General features: G+C 37.7%; 2 protein-coding genes across 4 annotated transcripts; both read left to right on the plus strand.

Moving 5' to 3' along the window:
* Positions 1 to 898: 898 nt before the first annotated feature.
* Positions 899 to 3,825, plus strand: tmem167b (transmembrane protein 167B). The gene is made up of 3 exons (XM_087801631.1): positions 899 to 1,039; positions 2,803 to 2,934; positions 3,023 to 3,825. The coding sequence occupies exons 1-3, from the start codon at positions 1,030 to 1,032 to the stop codon at positions 3,103 to 3,105; spliced, it is 225 nt and encodes a 74-aa protein (XP_087657757.1). The 5' UTR covers positions 899 to 1,029; the 3' UTR covers positions 3,106 to 3,825.
* A 4,401-nt stretch (positions 3,826 to 8,226) lies between these two features.
* mapk14b (mitogen-activated protein kinase 14b) lies at positions 8,227 to 25,426 on the plus strand. Of its 3 annotated transcripts, none has more exons than XM_087801609.1 (12): positions 8,227 to 8,361; positions 8,418 to 8,538; positions 15,493 to 15,622; positions 18,680 to 18,738; positions 19,990 to 20,101; positions 20,233 to 20,262; positions 20,352 to 20,586; positions 21,264 to 21,335; positions 22,492 to 22,571; positions 23,468 to 23,546; positions 23,624 to 23,797; positions 24,055 to 25,426. In XM_087801609.1, the coding sequence occupies exons 2-12, from the start codon at positions 8,420 to 8,422 to the stop codon at positions 24,120 to 24,122; spliced, it is 1,158 nt and encodes a 385-aa protein (XP_087657735.1). In that variant the 5' UTR covers positions 8,227 to 8,361; positions 8,418 to 8,419; the 3' UTR covers positions 24,123 to 25,426. The 3 variants fall into 3 exon arrangements, with proteins under 3 accessions (XP_087657735.1, XP_087657734.1, XP_087657736.1); XM_087801610.1 differs by having other exon boundaries at positions 8,233 to 8,538; positions 20,352 to 20,399; positions 20,472 to 20,586; XM_087801608.1 differs by having other exon boundaries at positions 8,230 to 8,538.
* The last annotated feature ends 341 nt before the right edge of the window (positions 25,427 to 25,767 follow it).

Below are 25,767 nucleotides of genomic sequence, written 5' to 3' on the forward strand. Positions count from 1 at the left end.
GGAAATTCGGTTTAACAACAGCAAGAGAAATAAAAACACCTCATGTCATATGTGTCCCTGCTCCTGAAAGCCACCTGGTGACAGTCTGTCTCTACACCACAGGAGAGTACTGTGACCGAAGGTGGACCAGGTTATGATCAGACCTTCCAAGTGGAGGAAGAGGTTTGGCTCTGTACGCATCTACTGCTTTCCCAAGTAAAACACGACCAAACAAGTAAGTCAGTAAGTAAGTAAAGGTTATTTATAAAGTTCCCTTCTAGAGCACAAACCACTTATTATAATATGTATAATTCAATGTATATGAGTGTGAATACTATGAATATTATTTATTGTAATATAAAGCAGGGGTCACCAACTTGGTGGCCCTAGGACAGCAAAGGTGTAGCGTGTGGGCCTGTTTAAATGAACATTTTTCATAATACAATCATCTTAAGTTTTTCATTTTATTATTCCTGTCTTGTAACATCGTTGGTAATGTATGTGACTAATGCATTAGAACAATGTAATTTATCATCCTAATATATCAAGAACAAATGTGTAACAAATTGACGGCACTCACACAGGGCTCATAGCTCACAGTTTCTAAGAAGGTTGTTGCCCTCTTAAATAAATAATATCAAATATATTTTGGATGAAAAATGATTCAGTTCTTTCAAATGAATCCATTATTTACAATATTGTCCATGTTGTTGTTTTGCAATGATGCCTGACATTTTCTCAGCATAGTAGATTTTTATTTCAGCTAATCAAGGATAATTGATTAAAAATGATATATTCTATGGACAATGAAACTAGCATTGAAATGTTTTTACAGTTGTATGCGTTGTGCAATTCTCCTTTTACTCCACTGGGTGTCAGTATTACTCGAGGGACAACAACAAACTAATTATGTAAAGACGTAGAAGAAGAGCCTCAATCCGGAAGTGTCACAGAAAGAAAATGTATTTCATCTCCACTTTTTAATCTGTGATGAATTGAAGTCACAAAGATAAGAATTTTAGCAACGTCGTCAGGGATCCAACCGCGAATATGACAAATGGTAAGTTATGGAAACGAGGCGGGAAGTTTGGCGAGTGACTCGAATCGTAAGCTAACGTCAGTTTAGCTGTAGACGTGGCCCTTCACTGAACTACTAGAAAAACCTTCGTGCTCTTCGTAACTACAATGTATCAACAATTCAACACTTGTTATTGAACTAGATGCTCAGATAAACACGGTATGAACGTGTCACTGCTTTACTTTCGCTGACATCTGTGCAGCTAACTAGCGTCGTATAGCTAACGCTAAGGAATTTCAATCATTTTAAAGCAGGACTATATTGTTTGCCAAGTTAAAGTTGGAATCCGTCTCCTGATTTATTAAAACCCCCTTTTTTCTATCTATCTCTGTATATATGAATTTTATTAGGGAACACCTCTTAGATTTCCCTTATGGACTTGTTTGTCTAATGTTTATTTATTCCATGTTATAGTTCCAATAGTAATTCTGATTTAAAACTTCTTTGTTATGTTCACTATACAGTCTAAACTAAATAATCACTTCTGAAGTGGCTTAAATGAATCTGTTCTAATTTTCTCTGCATATGCTCAGATTCCAAATATAGAGCATTTTAAAAAGAATGAGGAAGTATATAGGTGCCATTGGAATATTGAATCGTTAAATTTAATACTTAAAATATTGAAAGGTTGATTTGTTCTATTTTAATAAAAAATACTTTAATTGCGTTTTAAATTCAATACAAAAAAATTATATGTGAGCGTGTGTGTAGTTATACACGTCAACGTCCATAGATTTTTTTTTTTTTTTTAAACGTGTGACCTTAGCAACAGGTTTGAAGGCGATTTGCAGTTTTATTTTTGTTAAACTTCCTGTCAAGATGTTTCAAACAAGATCATCTCTGTTAATAAAGTATTTGTGTTAATATATGTAAATATAAACATTTACAACGGAGCTCATCTGAACTTCTTTACAACAGTGTAATCCATGTCAAAAAATATTTAAAAATAACTATTATAAACTGTTAATACAGTCTCAATTGAAGTTTTTAATCAACTTTTTTTTCTGATCCCAAAGAGGAAACTCATTGGGATTTGTTTAGAAGAAAGTTCCTTTGTTTACAGACCAAGGGTTATAAAGAGAGTCAATCTCATCAGATACAAGTTTTTTTCTAAAAACATGACATTACTTTCGAACCCACGACTCCAAAAAGACGAACGTATCGACACATTATCAGACTGTGTCAAACAGACGCGGTGGACATGAACATCGTTCCTGCTTAAATCCTTTGACATCAGAATGTACTGATTGATCGTGAGATGTAGTGTAGGTTTTTAAACTCCACATGTTAAAACAAAGTTAATACTTCTTACTACTTAATTTTTTAATATTGAATTTAAAGGGCTTCGATTTTTTTCATTTTTTTTAATTTTTAATTTAAAGGGCTACGAATTAAAAATATTGAATCATTGAAATTAAAATATAACAAATTTAACCTTTAAATATTTAAAATATCAAATTCAATCATTTAATATTCTGATGGCACTGATATACTGCCATATGTAATAAACAATATTCCATGACTGCAATGAGAAGAGTATCATTTAATTCAATCTTCAAACAACAAAATGATTTAAAATTAACTGATGATTAGTTATTTCATTAGGACATAAAAAAAATAACATTGCATACTCAATTTTATTTAATAGGGGAATTAAGTTTTAAAACAAGTATCCAAGTTTCCTTGTAAACATACAGTATATTGCACTGTGATATTTGTGCTCATAATTCTTGTGCTTCCTACAGTTTACTCGTTTGACGGAATCTTGGTATTTGGGCTGCTGTTCGTTTGCACATGTGCGTACCTCAAAAAGGTACCTCGCATTAATGGGTGGCTGTTGTCCGAAAAGAAAGGAGTTTGGGGAGTCTTTTATAAAGGTGGGTATAACTCAAATCCATTTCTAACAGTTGCAATATCAGATGTTTATGAAATAATTTTTTAATATATGGTTCTTCTCCCCCTCAGCTGCAATTATAGGCACACGGCTTCACGTCGCCGTGGCAGCCTCCTGTCTGGTCATGGGTTTCTACCTGCTCTTTCTGAAATGATGGAGGCGAAAAGGATTGTGAAGAAATGGACGTGTGCAGGCATACGATTGACCTAGTGGTCACGTGTGGACCCTTTGCAGACATCTGGATTTTTATCGCCAAGCAAGAACTGTTGACCCATGAGAGGAGTGTGAGATGTCCCCCCTCGTGGTGCTCGGATGTACATCTTCTCTGCCAAAACTGAAGGGCATCATCATGTGTCCGCCCACAGTAACAACTGCAGTGAAGGTTCATTCACTGTCCCTTCTTAGTTACACTGTTGTCCAGTGTAAATATTTATATTAAAGATACAGATTATAGAAGAATAGTAGCATTATCTATGGGTACAGGTTTTCCCGAGTGCATATATTTGAAGAAAATCCCCAATATTAGTTGGAGCAGGTGCTTCTCGCATTTGTTCTTTCATTGTATCCTTTGAAGGTGCAGGGTAAATACATTGATTATAATAGAATGTTTGACTTTACGTGTCCATGTGATACCTGCTTTTTCTTTTTTTTTCACACTTTTGGGACCCGTGCTCTGACTTTATTCTACTTTCTTGGTAAAGCTGAACAAAATTACAATTCAGCATTAAAACAAACTAGGATGCAGCAAAATAAATGTCTACACTCTCCTTGTTTATATATAAAAGTCAACTTTATGATTGGATGAAGACAATTGTCAGGAATACCGTTAGATTCAAGTGAAATCTCAATAAAACGTCTGTGATTTATTTATAAACATGTATTTGATTTTTTTTTTTCATGACCCTGAATTTTTTTTTTTTTTTCTCACTAGTATAAATCAAGAAGCTGGTTTATGCAACATTCCAATAATTATGAATAGTAAATGCTGGATTTCAATCACTAAAAATATTTAGCTCATTTAAGTGCCATCTAAAATTGTTGCCAATGATACAATAACAATTAAATCTATGTACTTGCAACTCTTAAAATGACATTTTGCTGCATTAAATCTGAATAAGAAAGGAGAAAACTCAAGAATGAAGTGCTACAGAGATGCTGACATCTATACATTTTGTGCTGGGAAACTATGTTGAACTTCTATTAAAGTCTTTGTAATTTCAAAATGACTTGGAGTTTAACTTAATTTACTATTTCACTTTGAAATTAAGACTTATAAAGAAAGTGTATCCAGCATTGATAGCAGTGACAAAGTGCAACTATATAGAACAAGGATCAAAGGAAACAACGTAAAGAAAAGGAAACAGAATAAAATAACTTCATACTTTCACTCCGCTCCTGCCCCCAAATTCAGAATTGTACAATCTAATAGCACGAGAAATCCTGAGTCTATTAGTGTTGCATCTGGGGTGGAGCATTCGTGCCCCATCTAACTGATACTAACAAGAATAGATTTGTAGTATTGCCCGAGTACTTGACTCTGGCCAAAATCATAACCGCTTTCCTTTGTGTTGAAACCAAAATATGTCCAAACATCAACTTTAAAATCTGTTGTTTCCTCTCGTCATTGTTGAGACGACGCGATGACTGCTGCCATCTAGTGACCAAAACTTATGTTTGCAACACAAAAATTAACAAATGGCTTGAATATTGATGTTAATTGTAGATTAAAAAACTGAATTTTTTCATTTTGTACACACTTTATTAAAATAAGAACCATACCGAAACTATCATAACTGAAAAGGGATATGAAAGGGAAAAAATGAAAATGATACAGAGCTGTTGAATATCTTTACAGTATTGTAAAAAAAAAAACATAGTAGTGAAAACTACAACATTACTATTCAAGAGTTGCTTGGTTGTAAAGCTAACAAATATTGTCATCAAATGAAAAACACGTATCAAATAATAATGAAACGTTTGGCAATTACCATCATCAGTTTGTAAGTAAGTAAGTAATTTTTATTTATATAGCGCTTTTCCAGACCAGGGTCACAAAGCCACAACTGTAGGAGCTGATAATAATTATTAGTGTTTGTTTATACTGTTGTGGACGGACGCGGTCCGATGACGTCAGTAGGCGAATAAAAGTTGGTTCTACGTCATTGGTGCTCCGCCCTCTAACGGCTTCGCTATTGGTTTACCCCGAGGCACCGCCTCGTCTCTGAGAAAGCTTAATGAACTCGCCACCCAGCAGGGGGCAGTCCACTTCCTATAAAGGCGGGAAGCACCCGCCGCACTTCCTCCCTTTTCAACTCAGCTAGAAAGCTCCTGGATCAGCATGGCGGACGTGAGCATGAACGTTGATGTAGATGGATCTTTGTGCCTGACGTGTGACACCCCCCTGGGGAGGGGGGACACGCATGCTCTCTGTTTCGTTTGCCTAGGCCCGGATCACACGTTTGCGGATTGTGCGGCCTGCCGTATGCTTCCCGAGGAGGTCCGAAGGAGACGGGAAGCATAAGAGGCGCACGCCGCGTCCTCCAGTCAGGTCGTGGGCCGACTACGATGAGGAGGACGACCGGCGGTGTTATGAGGTGGATCCGAGCACCCTGTTTGGTTCCGAGCCGGGGGATGTCGAAGCGGTCGGGGGAACCGGGCCGGTTCCACGCTACCTGCTTGACGTCCTGCCGCGCATATTCACTGCCGCGGCGAACCGCATGGAGGTCGAGCTCCCCCCCGCACTCCACTCGCGCCACCCCCGTTTACATGCGGAGTGAAGGTCGGGCGGAATGAGGCGCGCAGGCCTACGGTTCCGGGGGTTGTCTGTCCTAAACTGGACGAAATCTGGGGCTACGCGCTGCGGGGGTCTGCCTCTCCCATGGCTTCAGGGCCTCCCGTAGGATCCTACGGACCCTATTGCCGTGTGGACGGGGTGGACTGGCGGCGCGGTGTCCCGGAGCCCTCGGATACGGTACGTGCTGCCCTCGACCAGGGAGCTCGGCTCTGGCCAGGCCGCCCTGTAGCTCTGCCTAGAGCTGAAGACAGGTTGACGGCAATGTTGTTCAACAGAACCTATACGGGGGGGACGCAGGTGGTCTCCCTCGCGAACAACATGGCTCTCCTGTGCGGTGCGCTCGACAGGCTCGTCGTGGACCGAGACGACCTTGGACCCTCGGAGTTGGAGGAAGTCAAGGACTCGGTGGCTGCACTCCTCCGGATGTCGCAGGCATACGCGATCCTGGGAGGGGGACTCCGCGACGCTGGACAGCTGGGCCACCGGCACCTGTGGCTAGAATTGGCCACAGCGCTGCCGGAGAGAGACCGGAGGCTCCTCCTGGACGGAACCATAACGGAGGATTCTCTGTTTGGTCCGGAGCTCCGGAACATCGTGGCTCTGGTTCCCAGAGCTGGGGCGCATGGCGGTCGGGGCCCCGTGGGCCATCCCTTGGGCCCCCGCTGCCCTGTGTCAGGCAGGGGGGACTCTGACAGCGCCCCCGGTGCTGGGCCGGCCTCTCAAGGTGTGGCTCCTGCACGGGACGAGCTGAGCGGGACTTTGGACCCGGGCGTTCTCCACACGCTGGAGAACGCCCGGGCCCCGTCAACACGCAGGCTTTATGCCTCAAAGTGGGGGATTTTCTCCCGCTGGTGTTCAGACAGGTCTTGAACCCCAGCTCCTGTTTGGTCTCCGCTATCCTGTCTTTTCTGCAACATTTGCTGGATAGCGGACGGACTGTGGCGACACTGAGAGTGTTCGCAACAGCCATAGCGACGAGGCATGTCGGGTTTGAGGGTGCTTCGGCTCGCGCCCACCCTCTGGTGGCGCGTTTCTTGCGGGGTGCCTGCAGGCTTCGACCTCCTGCAAGGCCTTCCAGCCCTCAGTGGGATCTCCAGTTGGTACTGGACTCTCTCACAGGCCCGACCTATGAGCCTCTTGACCAAGTCCCACTGGATATCTTGTCTTTCAAGGTATCGCTCCTTCTGGCACTAACAACCACGAAGAGAGCGAGTGAGCTTTGTGCTCTCTCCATTAGCCTTGAGTGTCTTTCCTTTGGCGTCGAGGAGTCTTCGGTGTCTTTGCGTCCTAACCCAGCGTTCCGCCCAAAGATTCTGAGTTCCTTGTTCCGGGCGTCGACCATCACGCTGCGGGCCTTTCACCCGCCGCCCCGCTCGGACCCTGGTCAGGAACGTCTTCACCTGTTGTGTCCAGTGAGGGCGTTGGCCTGTTACTTGCGGTGGGTAGCCGTGTTTAGGCGTTCTGATGCCCTTTTGTCTGCCACGGTAGATGCCGACGGGGAGAGGCGATCTCCTCCCAGAGGTTTTCTCATTGGGTGAGATCTGCCATTATCCGGGCCTACCAAGCAGCGGGTGGATCCGCTCCTAGCGGTCTGAGGGCACATTCCACCCGTGTTGTGGCAGCCTCAGTGGCTCTTTTGCGGGGTGTGGCAGCAGAGGATATCTGCTCAGCTGCCTCTTGGGCGTCCACGTCTACCTTTGCTAAAGCCTATCTCCCCGACGTGACGGCGGGATCAGTAGCTCATACAGTTTTGAGCACTGCTCTGCCCCCATCGAGGCCCACGGCTCCAGTAGACTTGGATCCTGGGCCGGTAGGGCCCTAGCGATGCTGCTCCAGGAGCGGCGTCCAGCTGGGGGTACACATATCCCGTCAGGCTTCGCCGTTAGGTTAAACCAATAGCGAAGCCGTTAGAGGGCGGAGCACCAATGACGTAGAACCCCTGAGTTATCTATCATAACCTCAGGTTCTACGAGTTGGTGCGAAGCCCTCTAACCTCGTCGCCCAGCGGCCGCCCTTCTCGCTGAGTTTTCAGTTGGAGGAAGTGCGGCGGGTGCTTCCCGCCTTTATAGGAAGTGGACTGCCCCCTGCTGGGTGGCGAGTTCATTAAGCTTTCTTAGAGACGAGGCGGTGCCTCGGGGTAAACCAATAGCCAAGCCGTTAGAGGGCTTCGCACCAACTCGTAGAACCTGAGGTTATGATAGATAACTCAGGGGTTCTTGCTTCCAGCACATGTCCGTACAAAATCAATAACTCACAATATAAACAATTATTGTAGCTTTAAATTCCTCCGGATATGTTTTTTGAAAAAAGTGTTGGTTTTACTAAATAAACTAAACTCACGGTTGATATATTTATTGTTTTAATTCGACAACAAATCATAGCAAAAATGATTCCGCGCATCATAGTATAATTGTCGTGTCGTGACGTCACTCGGCCTGCCCGCCCTGAAGCCACGCCCCTTCCAGAGCCCCACAGTTTCCAAGACGGTCTCTGAACCTCCAGCAGATCCTGGTCCTGCCTGACGTGTCTGCGAGAGGTGCTCGAGGGTCAGTGACGTGCACGCGCAGGATAGGCGAACACTCGTGGCTGCGGGAGCGGAAGTTCGAGTTCGCTTGTGTAGGTGATGAACCAGGCAGGAGATCACAAGTTGTTGACCCGCCGCGGATCCGCAGGAATGTCGCAGCAGGAGAGACCCGCTTTCTACAGGCAGGAACTGAACAAGACCGTGTGGGAGGTCCCGGACCGGTACAAGAACTTGTCTCCCGTCGGTTCCGGTGCATATGGATCTGTGTGGTAAGCATGGCAGAATAGGGAAGCAGCATTTTTGCACAATTTATTAAAAAAAAAAGGAACGATGTGTTCTGCACAAACGGGCCCGGTTCTGCCCATCAGATGCGAGCTGGTTCGGTTCGTTCCGACCGTCATGAAAATAAAAACTACTCCTGTACGCTTTTGTTTACGTTTTCAGGCTCGCTGCGATTTGATGCCGCTAGCTTCGGGTGCACTCGGGTTTTCTCGGCGGCGGAGGATTATTCTTGTTATTGAGCAGATTTCTGCCTCCTAGTTTGGTTTTATATCGAACTAGCGTGTCTGTGAGCGAACATTACAACTCTGACGGGACGTGCCAGAGATCTAACGAACAAAAAAAAACGTTTAAAGGGGTTCATTGGTGTGTTGAGAGCAGCGTCTCTTTGTGTTCTTTAAAACACTTGTTTCGAGGTCAGTGTCGAGTAAAAAAAGCTTCCAGCAGGTTTGCTGTCAAACGTTGCACTTTGTCCGTCCCTACCTTGCATGCATTATGCATGTTGTGCAGTTGGGTGCAGCCTGCAGAGTGCCAGAAGGTCACGTGGGTTTTCAGAAAAGAATAGAAGGCAATGGTGGGACGATGACTCTGGAATGATGTCACTCTTTTTCTCTGCTGGTGGTTCATCCGTGAGTCACAGTCCCGAGGTGAGGAGCTGGACCTCGTCTGAGGTCAATGTTGTTTTCATCGCTGAAATGACTTGTGGAAGCAGCGCTAGAGTAACTTTTCAATTGCTTTTTGTTCGTCTACGTTTCCTGTCGTGATGGTTCACTTAACCTGGAGATTACATTAATCTCCATAATGACTGAAATATTGAGATGACATTTCAAAGTGTCCAGGAAGAGAGAGAAGAACGGAAACTGACCCACAAAAAGTGAAGTAAAAGCAGATTGTGGCAGCAGTGCTGGAGCTTTCACGAAATGTGTTCTAGTACTGGGAGAAGCCAGAATCTTATCAGGGGCCACATTTTATACAGTGGCTGGTGTGAGGGGCCATCAAGCAAAAGTGAAGAGTTTAAAATACAAATTATAAAACCCATCTTCATATGCTAAAATTATAATTCTATGTCATTTTTTGTATAAAGTTATGTCATATAGAATCACTTTACTCAAAGATTTTTAAGGAGCAATAAATACAAAAAATGTCCAAAGCTGAGAACAAAAGTCAGAAAAACATAAACCCAATCGTCCTATTTAGAGATGACTAATGAATCATATAAATAAATACACAATAAAATAGATGTTGCTACATGATCTCTTGACCTAATCAGGACTACATAAATATATTGGAGGAAACTCAAAAATGGCTTTACTCGTAAAAACATTTACAATCCTACATATTGCTGCTTTTTCCAATCTCCTAAACTATATTATATATACTATAAATAACAGAAAAACTCTGTTTTAAATACCATTTTACTTCACCTATAATTATTGCAAAGCAATAAACATGGTGTGGTATTGGAACTAGAACCTGCAAAATATTTCTACATATCTTTTTTTAATTTAAGTTGTACGTTTAATTTTTTTAAAGACACGTTATCTTTATTTAGAGACACGTTATCTTTATTTATTCATTGTTATCGACATATCACATTTGAGGAGAACGGAAGACGTCCTTAATTCATGTTTTATGAAGTTGTGCGCCAAATAATTGACTTTGCAAGTGTGTAATAATCACTAACATGCTTATTTTTAAAATAATTTTGAGCCTTCACATTGAGCTTGTGTTACTGACATTTCAATCCTAAATCCTCCCAAACAAACTCTTGAATATAAAGACTCTGCTGCGAGTTGCCAACATTATTTTTTTCCTCACATGAGATCTTTGAGTTCTGATGAGATGGTGATGGATCTTTAATATAAAGACAAACAATATTTCCCAGACGATACCTTCTTCCATCCAGACAGTCTGTGTTGCAACACTATGATGCAGCGACTTGTTCACGTCATGCACAACTCGGAGGCTTAAACTTAAGACCTGTAATTGAACCATCAGGTCGTGGAGAATCCTCGATGAACTGGTCGGAGCCAGTAATTTGACTTGAGTTATTGTTGTCCTGGTTACATGGAAGTGCTTTGCCAAGCAACACATAAGTGAACCAGGCTGTTATGAAACTAACTATAAACAAGTTTTTATTGCAGAGAAGTGATACACGGGTTAATATATAGATCGACTTTATGGATTCGAGTCATTAATATATTGGTTATAGAACTTCAGTCAAACCATAAAAATAAAAATTCACTTTGAGTTGTTGAATAATGATGAAAAATAAACACTTTATAGTAACAATTTATACAGAGATTCTCGATATATATCATAAATATTTGTAAATATATCCAAATATCTTTATATAAATATACGTTTTTATTTGTTTTTTTTATTGGTTTGAGTTATTAAAGTATTGGTAAAGGTATATTAACAATAAATATACGTTTTTATATAGTAATGGAGAATGACAAACAAAAGGCAAAGTACAGCAGAGCTGCAACATTTTTTTTTTCCTAATTAATTTGTTTATTTATTCAATTTCTTTACCTTATCCTTTACAGTTTTAGTAAAGCTTTAGAACAATAGTACATCGTAATTATTTTTAAGCATAACTCACTTTGAAATGTAGAATTACCAACTACAATCAAACAATTTCATTGTATTTTTTAAAAAAAATCAAAAATATATTCTTGTGCGTGAAAAGGAGCAGTGAGCAAAGTTTCTATTAACATAATATTACTTTAATAATAACTAAACAAAATAAGGATTATGTAGCATCATATATGTTTTATGATCATTTATGGGTTTTATGTGAACATTATCTTGATCATAGAAATATATATAGTATGTCATGTGATCATTTTGTCATCATTTTTTCATCGGCAAAAAATAGAACAAACCAGAAACTTAAGGTGCAAACTAATAACACAATGTTCTTTATACAGTTAAAATTACAGGCTTTATGGTCTTTAAACTGATTGGTGTCAAACTGCGTCACGACACAGGTTTCCTGTCATAAACCTGGGAAATCACCGATGTCATTATTGCAGCAGCAGGGACTGAGCGGATAAGAATTTTGTGATTGCAATTTAACTTGACTTCACTTCCTTATAATAGGTTGTTGTAATGCTATTATTTATGTTTAATATGAATACAATTTGTTCTGTTTCTAAAGCATAAATACACCTGGTACATGTTTTTTAAACCTCAGTCAAATGATTGTTTTTGGACTCTGACCACAGAGGTTTGGTGCATTTAATAACCAGGCAAACTAGCTATGCGTTTGTTAAAGGTAGCTCATAGTGGTCGTTTCATATGTTTTGTGGATAAAACTTAAGTTTATATATAGTACTGGCGAATGACAAACAAAAGGCAAAGTACAGCAGAGCTGCACTTTGTAAAACTTAACACTTGATGGAATTTAAATCTGTTCATGAGTAAAAGTCTGTGTAATCCGTTCACTGTTGTCTTGAAACAGAGAAAGTGTAAAAAGCATTTTTTCTTTTCAAGCCATCGACTAGAAGTAAACTATTTTCTGCATATTGTTCATCATTGAAGACAAAAGTTACCGGTTATCGGATTACACTAATAACTTTCACATCTTCGTTTATCTATGGTTCATTTCTGTTGTTAATCTTTACAAAGCGAGATATGGAGTCAGTTGAGTGGTTTTAATCTGTTTATAAACTGGTGTCGTGTTGTGGTCTCCTGTCGACAATCAGTGCAGCTTTCATATCCTCTTTCCCTCGCGTCTAGGGGTTTTATGAGCCTTATTGCTCCGCCACGCGTTACACACTAATTGAATATTGTATTTTAGGAGCCAACCTGTTTGTCAATTTGTTTTTATTGAAATTGTGAAATCATAACAGCGAGTTATCTAAAGACACCTTACAGTTTAAATAATATATAGGAGTATATTTTGCTGTGACCAAAAGGAGAGATGAAGGCAATTGGGGACTAGAGTCTATTGGCAAGAATCTAGCTACTATATTTATAAAAGAATAAGTGGCCAAAATATACGATATATTATGATACTGTATTAACAAGGATATATTTGTAGTATTGTACGAGTTTAACTGCTTTCAGTTGTTTTGAATCCAAATGTTGTCCAAACATCATCTTTAAAAGCTGTTGGAGTTCACTGTATCCTCTCGTCCTCAGTCACCATCATGATCTTGTCAGATTTCATTTTTCCTTTAGCTGTGGAGGACTTAATGACTGCTGCCATCTAGCCAGCCAGAAGTTTAAAAGCAATACAAAAATGAACAAATGCTGTGTATATTTGTGTCTTAATTGTTTTTCACTAATCAAACATCAAATTATTTTATTAACACACTTTCTTTTACCGCTTTATCCCTTATGGGGGTTGTGGGGAGACTGGAGCCTATCCCGGTTCCATTGGGCGAGAGGCAGGGGGACACCCTGGACAGGATGCGAGTCTGTGGCAGGGCACGCAAGGACAGACAACCATTCACACACACACACACACTCGTATGTAAAGTGTAAATTAAAAAAAATCTGATTATTTTATTTTATAGGTACTTTATTATCTATTTGCATGTTGATTGTAAATTTAAATCAGATTAATTTATTTTAAATTATACATTAACACGTAACTCATATTATTTAGTAGCAAAAAAAGTAAAAGGTGGAACAACGAGGCTTCAGTTATACAAGAAGATGTGGACTTTACTTGAGTTTTCCCTCTCTTGAGAAGGCTGGAACAGAGTGCTCAGGATGTTATCTGCTACTTACAGTAAAGAGCGTAGAACATATCTCAATGTTGCAGACATGGATATTAGACGCATTGTGTCCTTGCGTTGCAGATTTAATTTCATGGCCGTCGTCTTTAGCACTGGAATGTTTTTGGAAAAGATGGAGGCGTAATCAACGGTGACTGAAGTCTCGTGAGGACGGCCTTGGGGTTACACGCGCCACACTGTAGATTTGATATCTTTGCTGTCCAGTCACACGGAGAAGATTCCAGCCGGCACCTTGTCAATGTCTCGGTGGTGTTGGTACGAAAGGAGGTCATTATGGTGTCGGGTCAGGAATGTTAGTTTTACTCTTGAAAATGGAAACAATGTGTGTTCTTGTTTGGTTTGTTTGTATCCTCTGAATCAAAGAGTTGTATTTTCTGAAAAGATACAAGTTGGCTGCACTTTATTTTTAAATGGTTGTCATAAGTTTTCTTAAGAAAAAGATACTTCAGATGGGAGATATCTGCTGAAACTTGAGTGGAATCTAGGAAAGGATGTTGCCAAAGGCCTCGCACGTTGTTGCTGTGACGATTGAAACCCTTGTGACCTAGGAGATGGAAACAACAGTAACTCATATTATTTTGAAGATTGTTGCATACAAACAGACCAACCATAGTTACTTTAAAGAAAGCTACATTAGCTGTGTATCTAAGCTAGCTATGTTTTTAGTTGATTTTAAGTTTAAACAATACGTTATTGAAAAGGATTTTCAATTAAATCAGTCTTTTGTCGTTTTCCAAAGAAGGTGAAATAATAAAAAGGATACAATAATAAGTCTGCAAAATATATTCCTTTTGACTAAATAAGTATGAAGGCAATGGCTATATTTGTGGTATTGTCCGAGTACTTGATTCCCGTGTTGCAGTATTTACAGACTACATGACTCTTGACGAAGTCGTAACTGCTTTCATTTGTTTTGAAACCAAAATATGTCCAAACATCAGCATTAAAAGCTGCTGGAGTCAACTGTATCCTCTCGTCCTCAGTCACCACCTCGCAGGGTAGCATTATTCCTCTAGCTGTGGAGGACGTAATGTAGACTGCCATCTAGCGGCAGAAAGCTTGATTGCAACACAAAACTGACGCCCTTATCATTTCCATGTTAACTGTTTATTTTTAACATAGTTCTTTTATGTTTTTTATTCCATAAAAGTGTGTATAAAATGAAATTAAGCGATTTTATATGTTCCTAAGCTACAAAAAAATGGATAGAGTGCCATTGATTCATCCAGATGCTGGGGCGACCATGTTATATCACATAAAATGTTCTGCGTTGACCTACTTTTGTCTGTAAACAGTTGACTTGACAGACGGTTTAAACGTCTAGTTTGGCATGTTGTCAAAAGTGCTTGACCTTTAAATTGTTGAACACCTGGTACTCAAGAGGAAAACATTAAAGAAAGTCTGGCTTAGGCATATAAAACTATCAGTTCTCAACATTAGGACGATGGATAAGCATCTGTCCGTGTATGACAATATATTGCTTTTTTTCTCATTATTTTGAAAAGTTGCCGATGTAAACAAAAATGAATCCATTATTTGTTTATCTAATGTAGCGTGAAGCTGAATTAGACGATGAATGACTTGGATGGAAAGTGAACCCACGCATGTTCGCCCACGTACATGCTCGTGCAAATAAAAAAAAAGTTCCATAATTTGATTTTAAAGGAAGCGTAAATTTGTTTGTTTTAATCTCATCTTCCCCTCTTTACCAGTTTCTATACAGTTGAACATTTTTAAACAACCACACACTTCAACACTTTTATGTTTTAAATATATCACTTAAGTACGATCATTATTTCACTACAATAAACTGTTTTATAATGTAGTCAGACAATTTTCAACTGTATTTAAATGAGATCATTTAGAGATTGAAAAAAGAAAATTAACAAGAGTGGTTCTTATTTCTGCCCCTTATTCATGCTTTTCTATTTCACTGAACAGAATATTAACTTCACACTCTGAAGTGTGGTATAATGAATTTATAAAGTAACACCTTAAATTAATTTGAACTCTGCACACGTGGAGACGATTTCCTTCAACCTGTCCAGGCGTGTTCTGCATTCTGCTGATGAATCCAGCCGAGCGTCGTCGGTGTTTGCTTGTCCGCCTACACACACCTGTGATGCCAACTGATGTCGTACCATCGTTCTATTCACTTATCTCAAATCATAAACATCCTCTGTCTTTCAGCTCCTCGTACGACGTGAAAACCAACCTGAAAGTAGCCGTTAAGAAGCTGTCCAGACCCTTCCAGTCCATCATCCACGCAAAGAGAACCTACAGAGAGCTGCGGCTGCTCAAACACATGAAGCACGAGAACGTGAGTCCCGACATCTAACCTCCATCTCCAGAGTCTGTCGGATGTGAAGCTATTGGTTTTTTTTAACCACCTCAATAGATAAAACTACACAATAACTTAAAAGAAAAAAAGAAAATTAAAATATGACTTTTGAGATCCAGGTTTAAAATCGATTAAAAGGGAAAATAAAAACAAGTAGTTTTTTATGCACATTTGTAAAATGAAAGTGGCTGAGGAAGGTCACAACAATTTCAAATAATACATTTTAATGACCACCTTTAGCTACAAACGATTAGCATATAATCCCAAAAAATGATGCTAGCTAGTGCTAGGAGGCTACAGTCGAGTTTCTAATATTTAAATCTCACTTTTTAACCGATTTAATTGCTAATTCTATATATTGCTTTTGTTGTTATTGTTGTTACCAAGACCATGTATAATAATAATAATAATAATTCATTTTATTTAATAGCGCCTTTCAGGAGACTCGAATCGCTTCACAATAACATCACATAATACAATAAAAACAAAACAATAAAAATCACATAATACAATAAAAACACACAATAAAATAAAAACACACAATTAAATAAAAACAAACTACAATAAAAACACATAATACAATTAAAACACAATACAATAAAATTACATAAAACAATAAAAACACATAATACAATAAAATCACATAATACAATAAAAACACATAATACAATAAGAACACATAATACAATAACATCACATAATACAATAAAAACACACAATAAAATAAAAACACACAATAAAATAAAAACAAACTACAATAAAAACACATAATACAATAAAATCACATAATACAATAAAATCACATAATACAATAACATCACATAATACAATAAAAACACACAATAAAATAAAAACAAACTACAATAAAAACACATAATACAATAAAAACACATAATACAATAAAATCACATAAAACAATAAAAACACATAATACAATAAAATCACATAATACAATAAAAACACATAGTACAATAAAAACACATAGTACAATAAAATCACAGTACAATAAAAACGCATAATACAATAAAATCACATAAAACAATAAAAACACATAATACAATAAAATCACATAATACAATAAAATCACATAAAACAATAAAACACATAATGCAATAACAACACATAATACAATGAAATCAAAACAATAGAATCACATAATACAATAAAAACACACAATGCAATAAAAACACACAATAAAATAAAAACACACAATACAATAAAAACACACAATACAAAAAAAATGCATAATACAATAAAAACACATAATACAATAAAAACACATAGTACAATAAAATCACATAGTACAATAAAAACGCATAATACAATAAAAACACATAATACAATAAAAGACAGAGTAAGAATATGGGTTTATTGGATAATTTTGCAATATTGTTACACTAAGTGTCCTCAAAGCCTCCATTTGAAGTTCTCTTCACACATGAAAAACTTTGGAAATGTATTTGACCAGTGACTGAAGCCAGTAAACCTTCTGCACCTTCACCACTTCTGTGCCTTCTCAGCCACCGTAAGAAATGCAGTCTGCTGCTGGAGAGTGTCAGCATCGCTGCTGATGCTCAACACATATAAAAGGCCTCTAACTGAACAGATCTCCTGTTGTGTAACCAGAGAGATGTTGCAGCGTGCAGGGGTGTGTGTGGACGTGTGGGCGTCTGGAAACGGCTACTGTTTGGACTTCATGAATTAGATGAGACGACAGGAGGGAACAGGAGGCCGGCTTGTGTGGAGCTCTCGGATCCATCGTGATCATTAATGGGCAGGATGTACGAGTGCGATCATCAGTTTGCAGGAATGCGAAGTGATTTCCAGATGATGACTCACGCACGCATCAGAAACGAGAGCCGGTAGTGGGAATACGAGATGTTTCATGCTGATGTTACTCTCATGATGGTCTTTGAAGCAGCTGTTTCACACTCTTCCTGCTGCTCGTGAAGATATGCTTCAGCAGGAGACATGTTGATTTGAGCTCTAAACTGGTCATTTTCGGTCCCTTCTAAACAATTCTTTGACAGCCAAACATGAAAATCACCTTTTCTTTTAACTGACAACTTGACAATGACTGAAGAAATGCTGTTTATACAACAAAAGAGAGGAAGCTGTCAATATACGACTGGGTTTGACAGGTTTATTCTGAATAAAAATGCATTTTTTTATTGAAGCTAATCCTGCCATTTTACTTCCTCATTTTAAATTCTGCCAATTTTTATTCCTGTTTAATTCAATACAAATTTAAATACATTTAGTGACAGTTTCTGTTTTTCGCAGTCGCCATGTTTCATCCTCGGAGGAAACATTGCACCAGTGATGTTTTTGCAATAAAGCCACTTCTGATGCCAACCTTTTGAATTTCCAATGTAAGGGATCCTGTCTCTACTCCCACTGTTGCCAGGAGACTCCCTAGGTTTTGAGTTTGCAAAAGCTGGTGTGACCCAATCGGCCGTTCGTCTGGGTTTATGCCAACCAATCTGGTGCGTGTCTGGGCCCAGAGTGGGCGGGATTACGTTGTAATGCTGGATGTTCTTTTTTTTACATTTTTTTTAATACCTATTCAAAAACAACTAAAGCCCCCCATGGGATTGGGGGATGGGATGCCCTCTGTTATTCTGCAAGCTCGACAGTTTCTCTTAATTAAAACTAAATCTTACTCACTTTAATTTGGTCTTTAGATGCATTAAAAGGTTTATATATGTCTATATAAAAATCTTCTTTTAAGTAAAATGAAATTGTGTAGATTTTCATTTGATAATTTATTACGATTATATTGTAACTGAAAATATGTCATTTTCGATGCATTTTTACCTTTAGTATGTATTGTCACTGAAAATAAACTGAAAAAATATATAAAATGTTTTTTTTTAAATTTAATTTAATATACATTATTTACAATCACATTTTTTTAAATTGCTTTGACATAATTCCAAATATAAAATGTCCATCGACATTAAGGGGTTAAAGACGTGTCGTTCATGCCTCAAAGTAAGGCTGTTTAAAGTGTTATGTTTGTTCTTCTGCCTGCAGGTCATTGGTCTGTTAGACGTGTTCACGCCAGCGATGCGCTTAGAGGAGTTCAGTGAAGTGTGAGTGTCACTTTTTTTTTTTCCATCCTTTTTTGTTTGTTTGTCTTCATCGTTTATCTCAATTGTGTGTCATGTGCACACTCACGCGGTCAATAAGCACCTGAAGCATCGACTATAGAAGGTCATTCTAGCGGGTCCAGCATGGGTGATGCACATCACTGTGTGTGTCCATAGCAACGACCATCTGGCCATCTGGGGCCGGTGCGCCTGGAACCCAAAACGTTGTTGAACTGACTTTGTTCGGCTACTTTTAATTTATATTCTTTTATCTCAAACAATGAATGTTGACATTTATATTCTCAACTAAATAACAAACCACATGTTCAGAGAACAACCTTTTTTTTCAACACTCTCTCTTATTGGTCACTCTTAACAAAAACATCAGTTTAAATGCACGCCTCTGAATTTATTCTATATAAAGTCGGATTATTTGTGGTTAACATTACTTTTTTTGGATGAATCTGACGTCTTAAATCAAAAACAATATGATTTATTTAGTCAAAAACGGTGTAATAGTGTAACACGTCAACATCAAATAAATCACGATAAATCATTATTAAAAAGAAAAAGTAAAAATAATTTGTCGAGCAAAAGTATTTAGAATTGATGTTTTCTGATCCAGTCGTGCATCTGTGCAGATGGTAGTTTAAGATATAGTGATTGATCAGATCTAGTCGAGCTTCTGCCTCACTAGCGCCACCTAAGGTTTTTTTTTTATTATTCTATTTTGTATTTGATTTATTACTAATCAAACAATTTTCAAAGGTAATCAAACCATTTTCATCTGATCAGACATTTTAGAGATTTTAGATATGTATATTTTTCTCATACTTCATTTAATATAATATTTGATACTTTGATCATGTATGTATTTCATGTGAACATATATACATTTTATTCCAGCATTTCATGTGTAATGTGAACATTATGCATGTCATCTGGATCAGCTTATTTCTAAATTTTATTTTCTGGAAGATTATTTGAATTTAAGTGTCAAATACTTTGAAGATATTTGAAGATCTTGTCACTGGTTTGGTTTTCATTTCAGTAGGTGCTTTTACATCCTTTACTGGTTAAGTGTTCTGATGTATTCTACACAAAAAAATGACTTGCTGTTGTTTGTGTCAAATGAAACAAATCCATAAGAAAACTTTTATAAACTTAAATAATGAGTTGATCTCATAACTGCTCCATCAGATTTAAAACAATAATAAACTAAATAAATGCTACTATGTCTTCTTAAACACGCAGCTACCTGGTGACCCATCTAATGGGGGCGGATCTCAACAACATTGTCAAGTGTCAGAAGTTGACGGACGACCACGTCCAGTTTCTCATCTACCAAATACTGAGAGGGTTGAAGGTAAGAGTAGCCAAATGCCATTTACACGTTTATAATAATTTGCTCAAATTTCAATTTCAATTTTAAGCGTTTTAAATGATATTTATTAACAAAAATACATACCTACTGTTTTTTTCTGTTTTCTGTGCTAGTACATCCATTCTGCTGACATCATTCACAGAGTAAGACTTTGCTATTGTTGAATTATTTAATAATTGATAAAGATGTCGGTGCCATTTATCGTCTTCTAAACGTGTTTTTCTTTTCACAGGATTTGAAGCCCAGTAATCTGGCGGTGAATGAAGACTGTGAACTCAAGGTCGGTGATGATAAAAAATGTACATTTTTGTTCCAGCTACATGTTTTAATCTTTCTTTTCTGTGCGACTCAGATTCTAGACTTTGGACTGGCGCGACACACGGATGATGAGATGACGGGGTATGTGGCCACGCGGTGGTACAGAGCCCCCGAGATAATGCTCAACTGGATGCACTACAACATGACAGGTACACGAAAAACACACAAAATGGTTTGTGATTGATTTGTTGATAGTTTTAAGTTTTATTGGAGGGAGAACAAAAGATCCATCACAGGTTGTTGTTATTTAAGCAAACTAAACATTACATTCGTGGTTGATTCAGTAAAAATGTTCCTGCTCCTGACGCTTTAGAAGATACATTTTCGTCTGACTTTTTTCTGCTAATAACATTCGTCTATTTTGAACTGAAAAGGTGTAGAAATTGTTCTGGTTATTGCTTTTCAAAGGCTCGGAAAAAGGGGAGAAAAAAAATTGCATTTTTGTTGTTGCTGTAGACTTTCACTGAAGGCCATACAGTTCAACTTCAGTAATGGAAAAGGAAAATAGGAATGTTATTATGGTGTTGGGGAAACACAATATAAACTGATCAGAGTTTTAAAATAAAAAGGCTAGCTAGCAACTGTTAGCATGTGTTAGCAGCTGTTAGCTAGCATCATAACTGATTGAATGTTTTATAACAAGGAGAGACCATTGTAAACGTCCAAAAATTTAAAAAAAATAATGATTAAAAGTTAGGATAAAATGACTCTGGAGGGCAAAAAGTAGACATTTTTGAAGCCCTATGACACATTATTGTTGACATTTGTTAAATTGTGTATATACGTGGTGAATAATGTAATATAATAATATTTTTTAACTTTCTAGTGGATATCTGGTCTGTGGGCTGCATCATGGCTGAACTACTGACTGGACGGACCCTCTTTCCCGGCACTGACCGTATCCTTGAAGACTATATGTATATATATATATATATATATATATGTACTATTATAGATACACAAGTCCAGACTCTTACTGCTGCTTTTAATTTTCTCCATCTTTGCCATTTTTTCTCTGAATACAGCAACTCTTCCTTCCTGTTTTTGCTCAGTATTGATGCATGTCTAAACCGATCATGTACAGCTTTAATATTAAAAAAAGGAAAAGTAAAAAAAAAAAATTAAAAAAAAAGGGTAATCCGGTTTCTAATTGGGAACCGGTTCTCAGAACCAGATCAGTCGGCATTACTTTGAGTTCTCAAGTTTAGAATGAAATCAGAGCCATTTAAAACAATAACCTTTATTAAAATGTTATCAACCATTAACATTATGATATTTACGTCATCATTACACAGACATTGAAAGTTGACTGTATATGCATTTTATCTAAATTAAAAAATAAAATCATCTATCTAAATGGAAACAAAGATGAAAAATGGAAACCAAAAACAAGCAGACCTGTGTGGAGATCATTTAAAATTAATCATTTTTATTTATTGGACATTGTTGGTTATATATGTTCTGTTTTTTAACCTTTTTTCCAACAGTTCATCCTTTAATGTCACTCATTTAGCAAGTTTCTCCATAACCAACACATTTTTTAGATGACAGAAGTCGTTGAGTAATGTCCGGAGCATCAGGTTGTACAGTAGCTCGTTGTAGCATGTGCAGATGTTCAAGCTCAACCTCACTGCTGTGAAAAATAATTATTGAGAGTCAATTAATGTTTTCTGTTTGATCCCCGAGAAACTCCAGAGGGCACAAACATGCTGCCATCTGTGCTCCAAATTCAGAACTGAAAATGTTTGTATCTGCCTTTCAAATCAGACGAAAAACAAATAAAAAGAATATGGATCTAGAAACAAACAGAGCATCTGAAAACATTAGTATCGAGGCCACTTAATATGTTTTAAACATAGAAATGAGAGGATTTTTGTCTTCTCTAGTTAAGACCCAGTTGTAACTGATACATTTTCAAGCCACCTCTTCTTTGTCATCACCGTAATATGTTCTCTCTTTGCTATAAACGCCATCCTTTAAAAAAAAAAAAAAGTAAAAGAAACTCCCTCTACTATTCTTTCCTTCCCGAGTTTTCTTTGACTCTTGTGCGACAGACATAAACCAGCTTCAGCAGATAATGCGCCTGACTGGAACTCCCCCGGCGTCCCTGATAAGCAGGATGCCCAGTCATGAGGTGAGCTCCTGCCCTCGTCCTTCAACCACCATCCAGAGAAACACGAGCTGCAGATGAAGCACATTTCAGTTTTCAGTTACAGGTTTAAAGGTCAATTGAACAAGAGTACTTCCTGTTGCTTTCCAAGATGTCTAGTATACAACCTTATTGCACCAATTATATATTTATATATAGTGACGTGTAAAGTACAAGTATACAACTACTAATAAAAAAATGTTAGAATATTTTTATTGAACTAAAAATGATTAAAAAGATTACGATATACGATGTATGCACAAGACTGTAAAGTAGTTATGCTTACTCTTTGTTTTGTTTTTTTTTACACATACCTGCATATGTTTTTCTTAACCAGAAGAAAATAATATTTGTGACTCTCGTTAAAGTAGGGGTAGATGTTTTTCAAAGCATAACTGATGTCAAAAAAACAAGAAAAAAAGATGCTTAAATGTTTGTTTGTTTTTTTCAACCAACTGATTCAGAAAATTAATAAAGGTTGGAATAAATGTTATTCTTAACCAGAAGAAAAATATATGTAGTGACTTTCCTTGAAGTAGGGGTAGATGTTCTTCAAAACATAACAGATATTAAAAAAAAAACAAGAAATAAAGATGCTTAAATGTTTTGTTTTGTTTATTCAACTAACTGATTCAGAAAATTAATAAAGGTTGGAATACATGTAATTCTTAAAGGAATAATGTGTTAAGTTGTAATGAAGATTTAACCCAGTAAAAAGTTTGCATTGAAAATGATTCTTAAAAATTAAAATGTATTGTATTTAAAAAGGAAAGAAAAACACATTTTGCAAGCTGACAATTGATTTGAAAATATGTTTTATTGTTTGTGTTATTATGCTAAACATGATAATAATATTAAATCTTCGTTGTTTTTGCCAACAGGCTAGGAATTACATCAACTCACTTCCTCAAATGCCAAAGCGAAACTTCGCAGATGTGTTCGTCGGGGCCAACCCTCTTGGTGAGTCCAGTTCTGCTGCTTTCTTGCTCACTGAGTCCATCTAGTGGCCTAATGGCGTCACGTACTTTGTGTCTCAGCGGTGGACCTGCTGGAGAAGATGCTGGTGCTGGACACGGATAAACGGATAACGGCGTCCGAGGCTCTGGCTCACCAGTACTTTGCCCAGTACCACGACCCAGATGACGAGCCGGAGGCTGAGCCGTACGATCAGAGCTTTGAGAGCCGAGAACTGGAGATCGAGGAATGGAAGAGTAAGTTTGCTTGTCTGCTGTTAGTGTAAATGAAGTAGAAATGGGAAAATCCAATTGAAACTTTGATGTTAAACTATCATCTTTAACACATGATTGATTGTATATAGTTCTGTTTCTATTGACATTTTTTCTAGAAAGTATCCAAAATAAATCATAAATATATGAAGATTTTTAAAGGAACTTTTCAAACCAAAAAAATTTATGTCATGAAAACATCATCCTCGTGACCTGTGGTTTTAAATACTTGTATCTGGCAGGGTTGACCTACGAGGAGGTCCTGAGCTTCGTGGTGCCGTCCTACGACATAGACGAGATGGAATCCTGAGGGTTTATTTTGTAAGAGAAACACTTCATTAAAATCACCGCCCCTCCCCCTCCTCACTCTCCTGCCAGTCAAGTGCCTGCCACGACCATCTCTGGGGAAAGTTGCTGTTTCAGGGATTTAACGTCACCTTGTGTCTGTCATATTCTCTGGTATCCAAACAAAGCTGAAAGATACTTCTTTTATATTACAGTGTATGTTTTTATTCACCATGTCCATTTTGAGTGCAGTGAAACAATATTTTATAGATAACAAACGTTAACATTGCATGACGGCCTGTATGAGGAATTAAAGAATGACGTCACCATCAGAATGACAAGGTAAAATGTACTTAGAATCACTGTTTTATACACACACTATCAACCAAGAGTATTTTGATGTCATTATGTTTAAGAATCTAACAGCCCTGCTTATGATATTCAAGTATTATTATCTCATTTTCAGGCCAGATTTGTAAGATATTCTAATGTTGAAACTGGGTGAGGTTGATTTCGAGATGTTCTTGTGCAGTACTTGATGTTCAGCGTCATTATTTGGATAGTCTGTGCTCCTGCTTCCTCCCTTCCTCTTCAAGAATGTCACTTTTGCTACACGACTGACTCGGCTTGTAACTTCCATAAAGTTGGTTTGTAAAAAAAAAAAAAAAAAACACTTCTTGAATGTTTGCATCACATCTATTTATAACTTTTCTCACTCTATTTATATTTCCATGTGAAAGAAAATATGCGACAGAATGTACGCCTCTTGTATTTATGGAGAGCTGAGACTCTTGCTGGACTTTTTGGAGCCGACCAGACTTTCTACTCTCATTGACTTCATCTCTTCGGTTTGCAGTCGTTTATCTCGTGAACAAAGTTTCACTCAAGCTTCTACAGGAGATCGATCATGTAATCTGGTGTTTCTTATTTGCCAATAAACTCCTCATGTATTAGTCTAGACGTTTTAATTGTGTCTAATAACATCAGTTGACACTAGACATGAGTTCACTCCAGACCTTTTTCTTTTCTCTTTTGAAATATGTTTGTCATGATGCCAGTATCGTGCGTTAAATGTGTTTTTCTTTCTTTTTGTTCAATTATGGATTGTGACTTGTGTTTATTTTACAAGAACATGTTGGGTCGAGGGGATACGTAGATGTGCATTAAGCCACTTTTGTGCTGGAGGGTATTTGTTTTGGGTGTTTATAATTTTTCTTTGCTTGACTTGTTTTGTTTTTATATATCCCCCCCCCTTTCCAATGTGACATAAAGTCACATTCAAAAAAACAATCGTAAGAAAATAAAGGCAATTATTTTTCAAATCTCAAATTGTTCTCTTTCAATTTTCTAAAAAAGCTGTTTAATGAATGGTCTAATGTCGAAGGCAATGATTTTTCAGTCACTCAACGTAAAAAAAATGAGGTTAATTTACAAATATATTCCGCACATATTTATTTTTGACAGAGAAATGTAGCTTTCTGTAGCAGGTTCTATGTTCTTCCTGTAGTAAGTGGAATTAAAAAAAAGGAATTGAGATTGATCACTTGAAATCTAAGTAAGTAAATATTTATATTTATTTTTGTATTTGCTTTTCCAGACCAGGGTCACAAAGCGCTTAAACAATCAAAACAATACTCAATAAAAATATATGCTAAAAGGTCAAGACAACA

Source organism: Callionymus lyra, chromosome 10, assembly GCF_982586985.1.
Source record: "Callionymus lyra chromosome 10, fCalLyr1.hap1.1, whole genome shotgun sequence".
NCBI classification, from domain to species: Eukaryota; Metazoa; Chordata; class Actinopteri; order Syngnathiformes; family Callionymidae; genus Callionymus; species Callionymus lyra.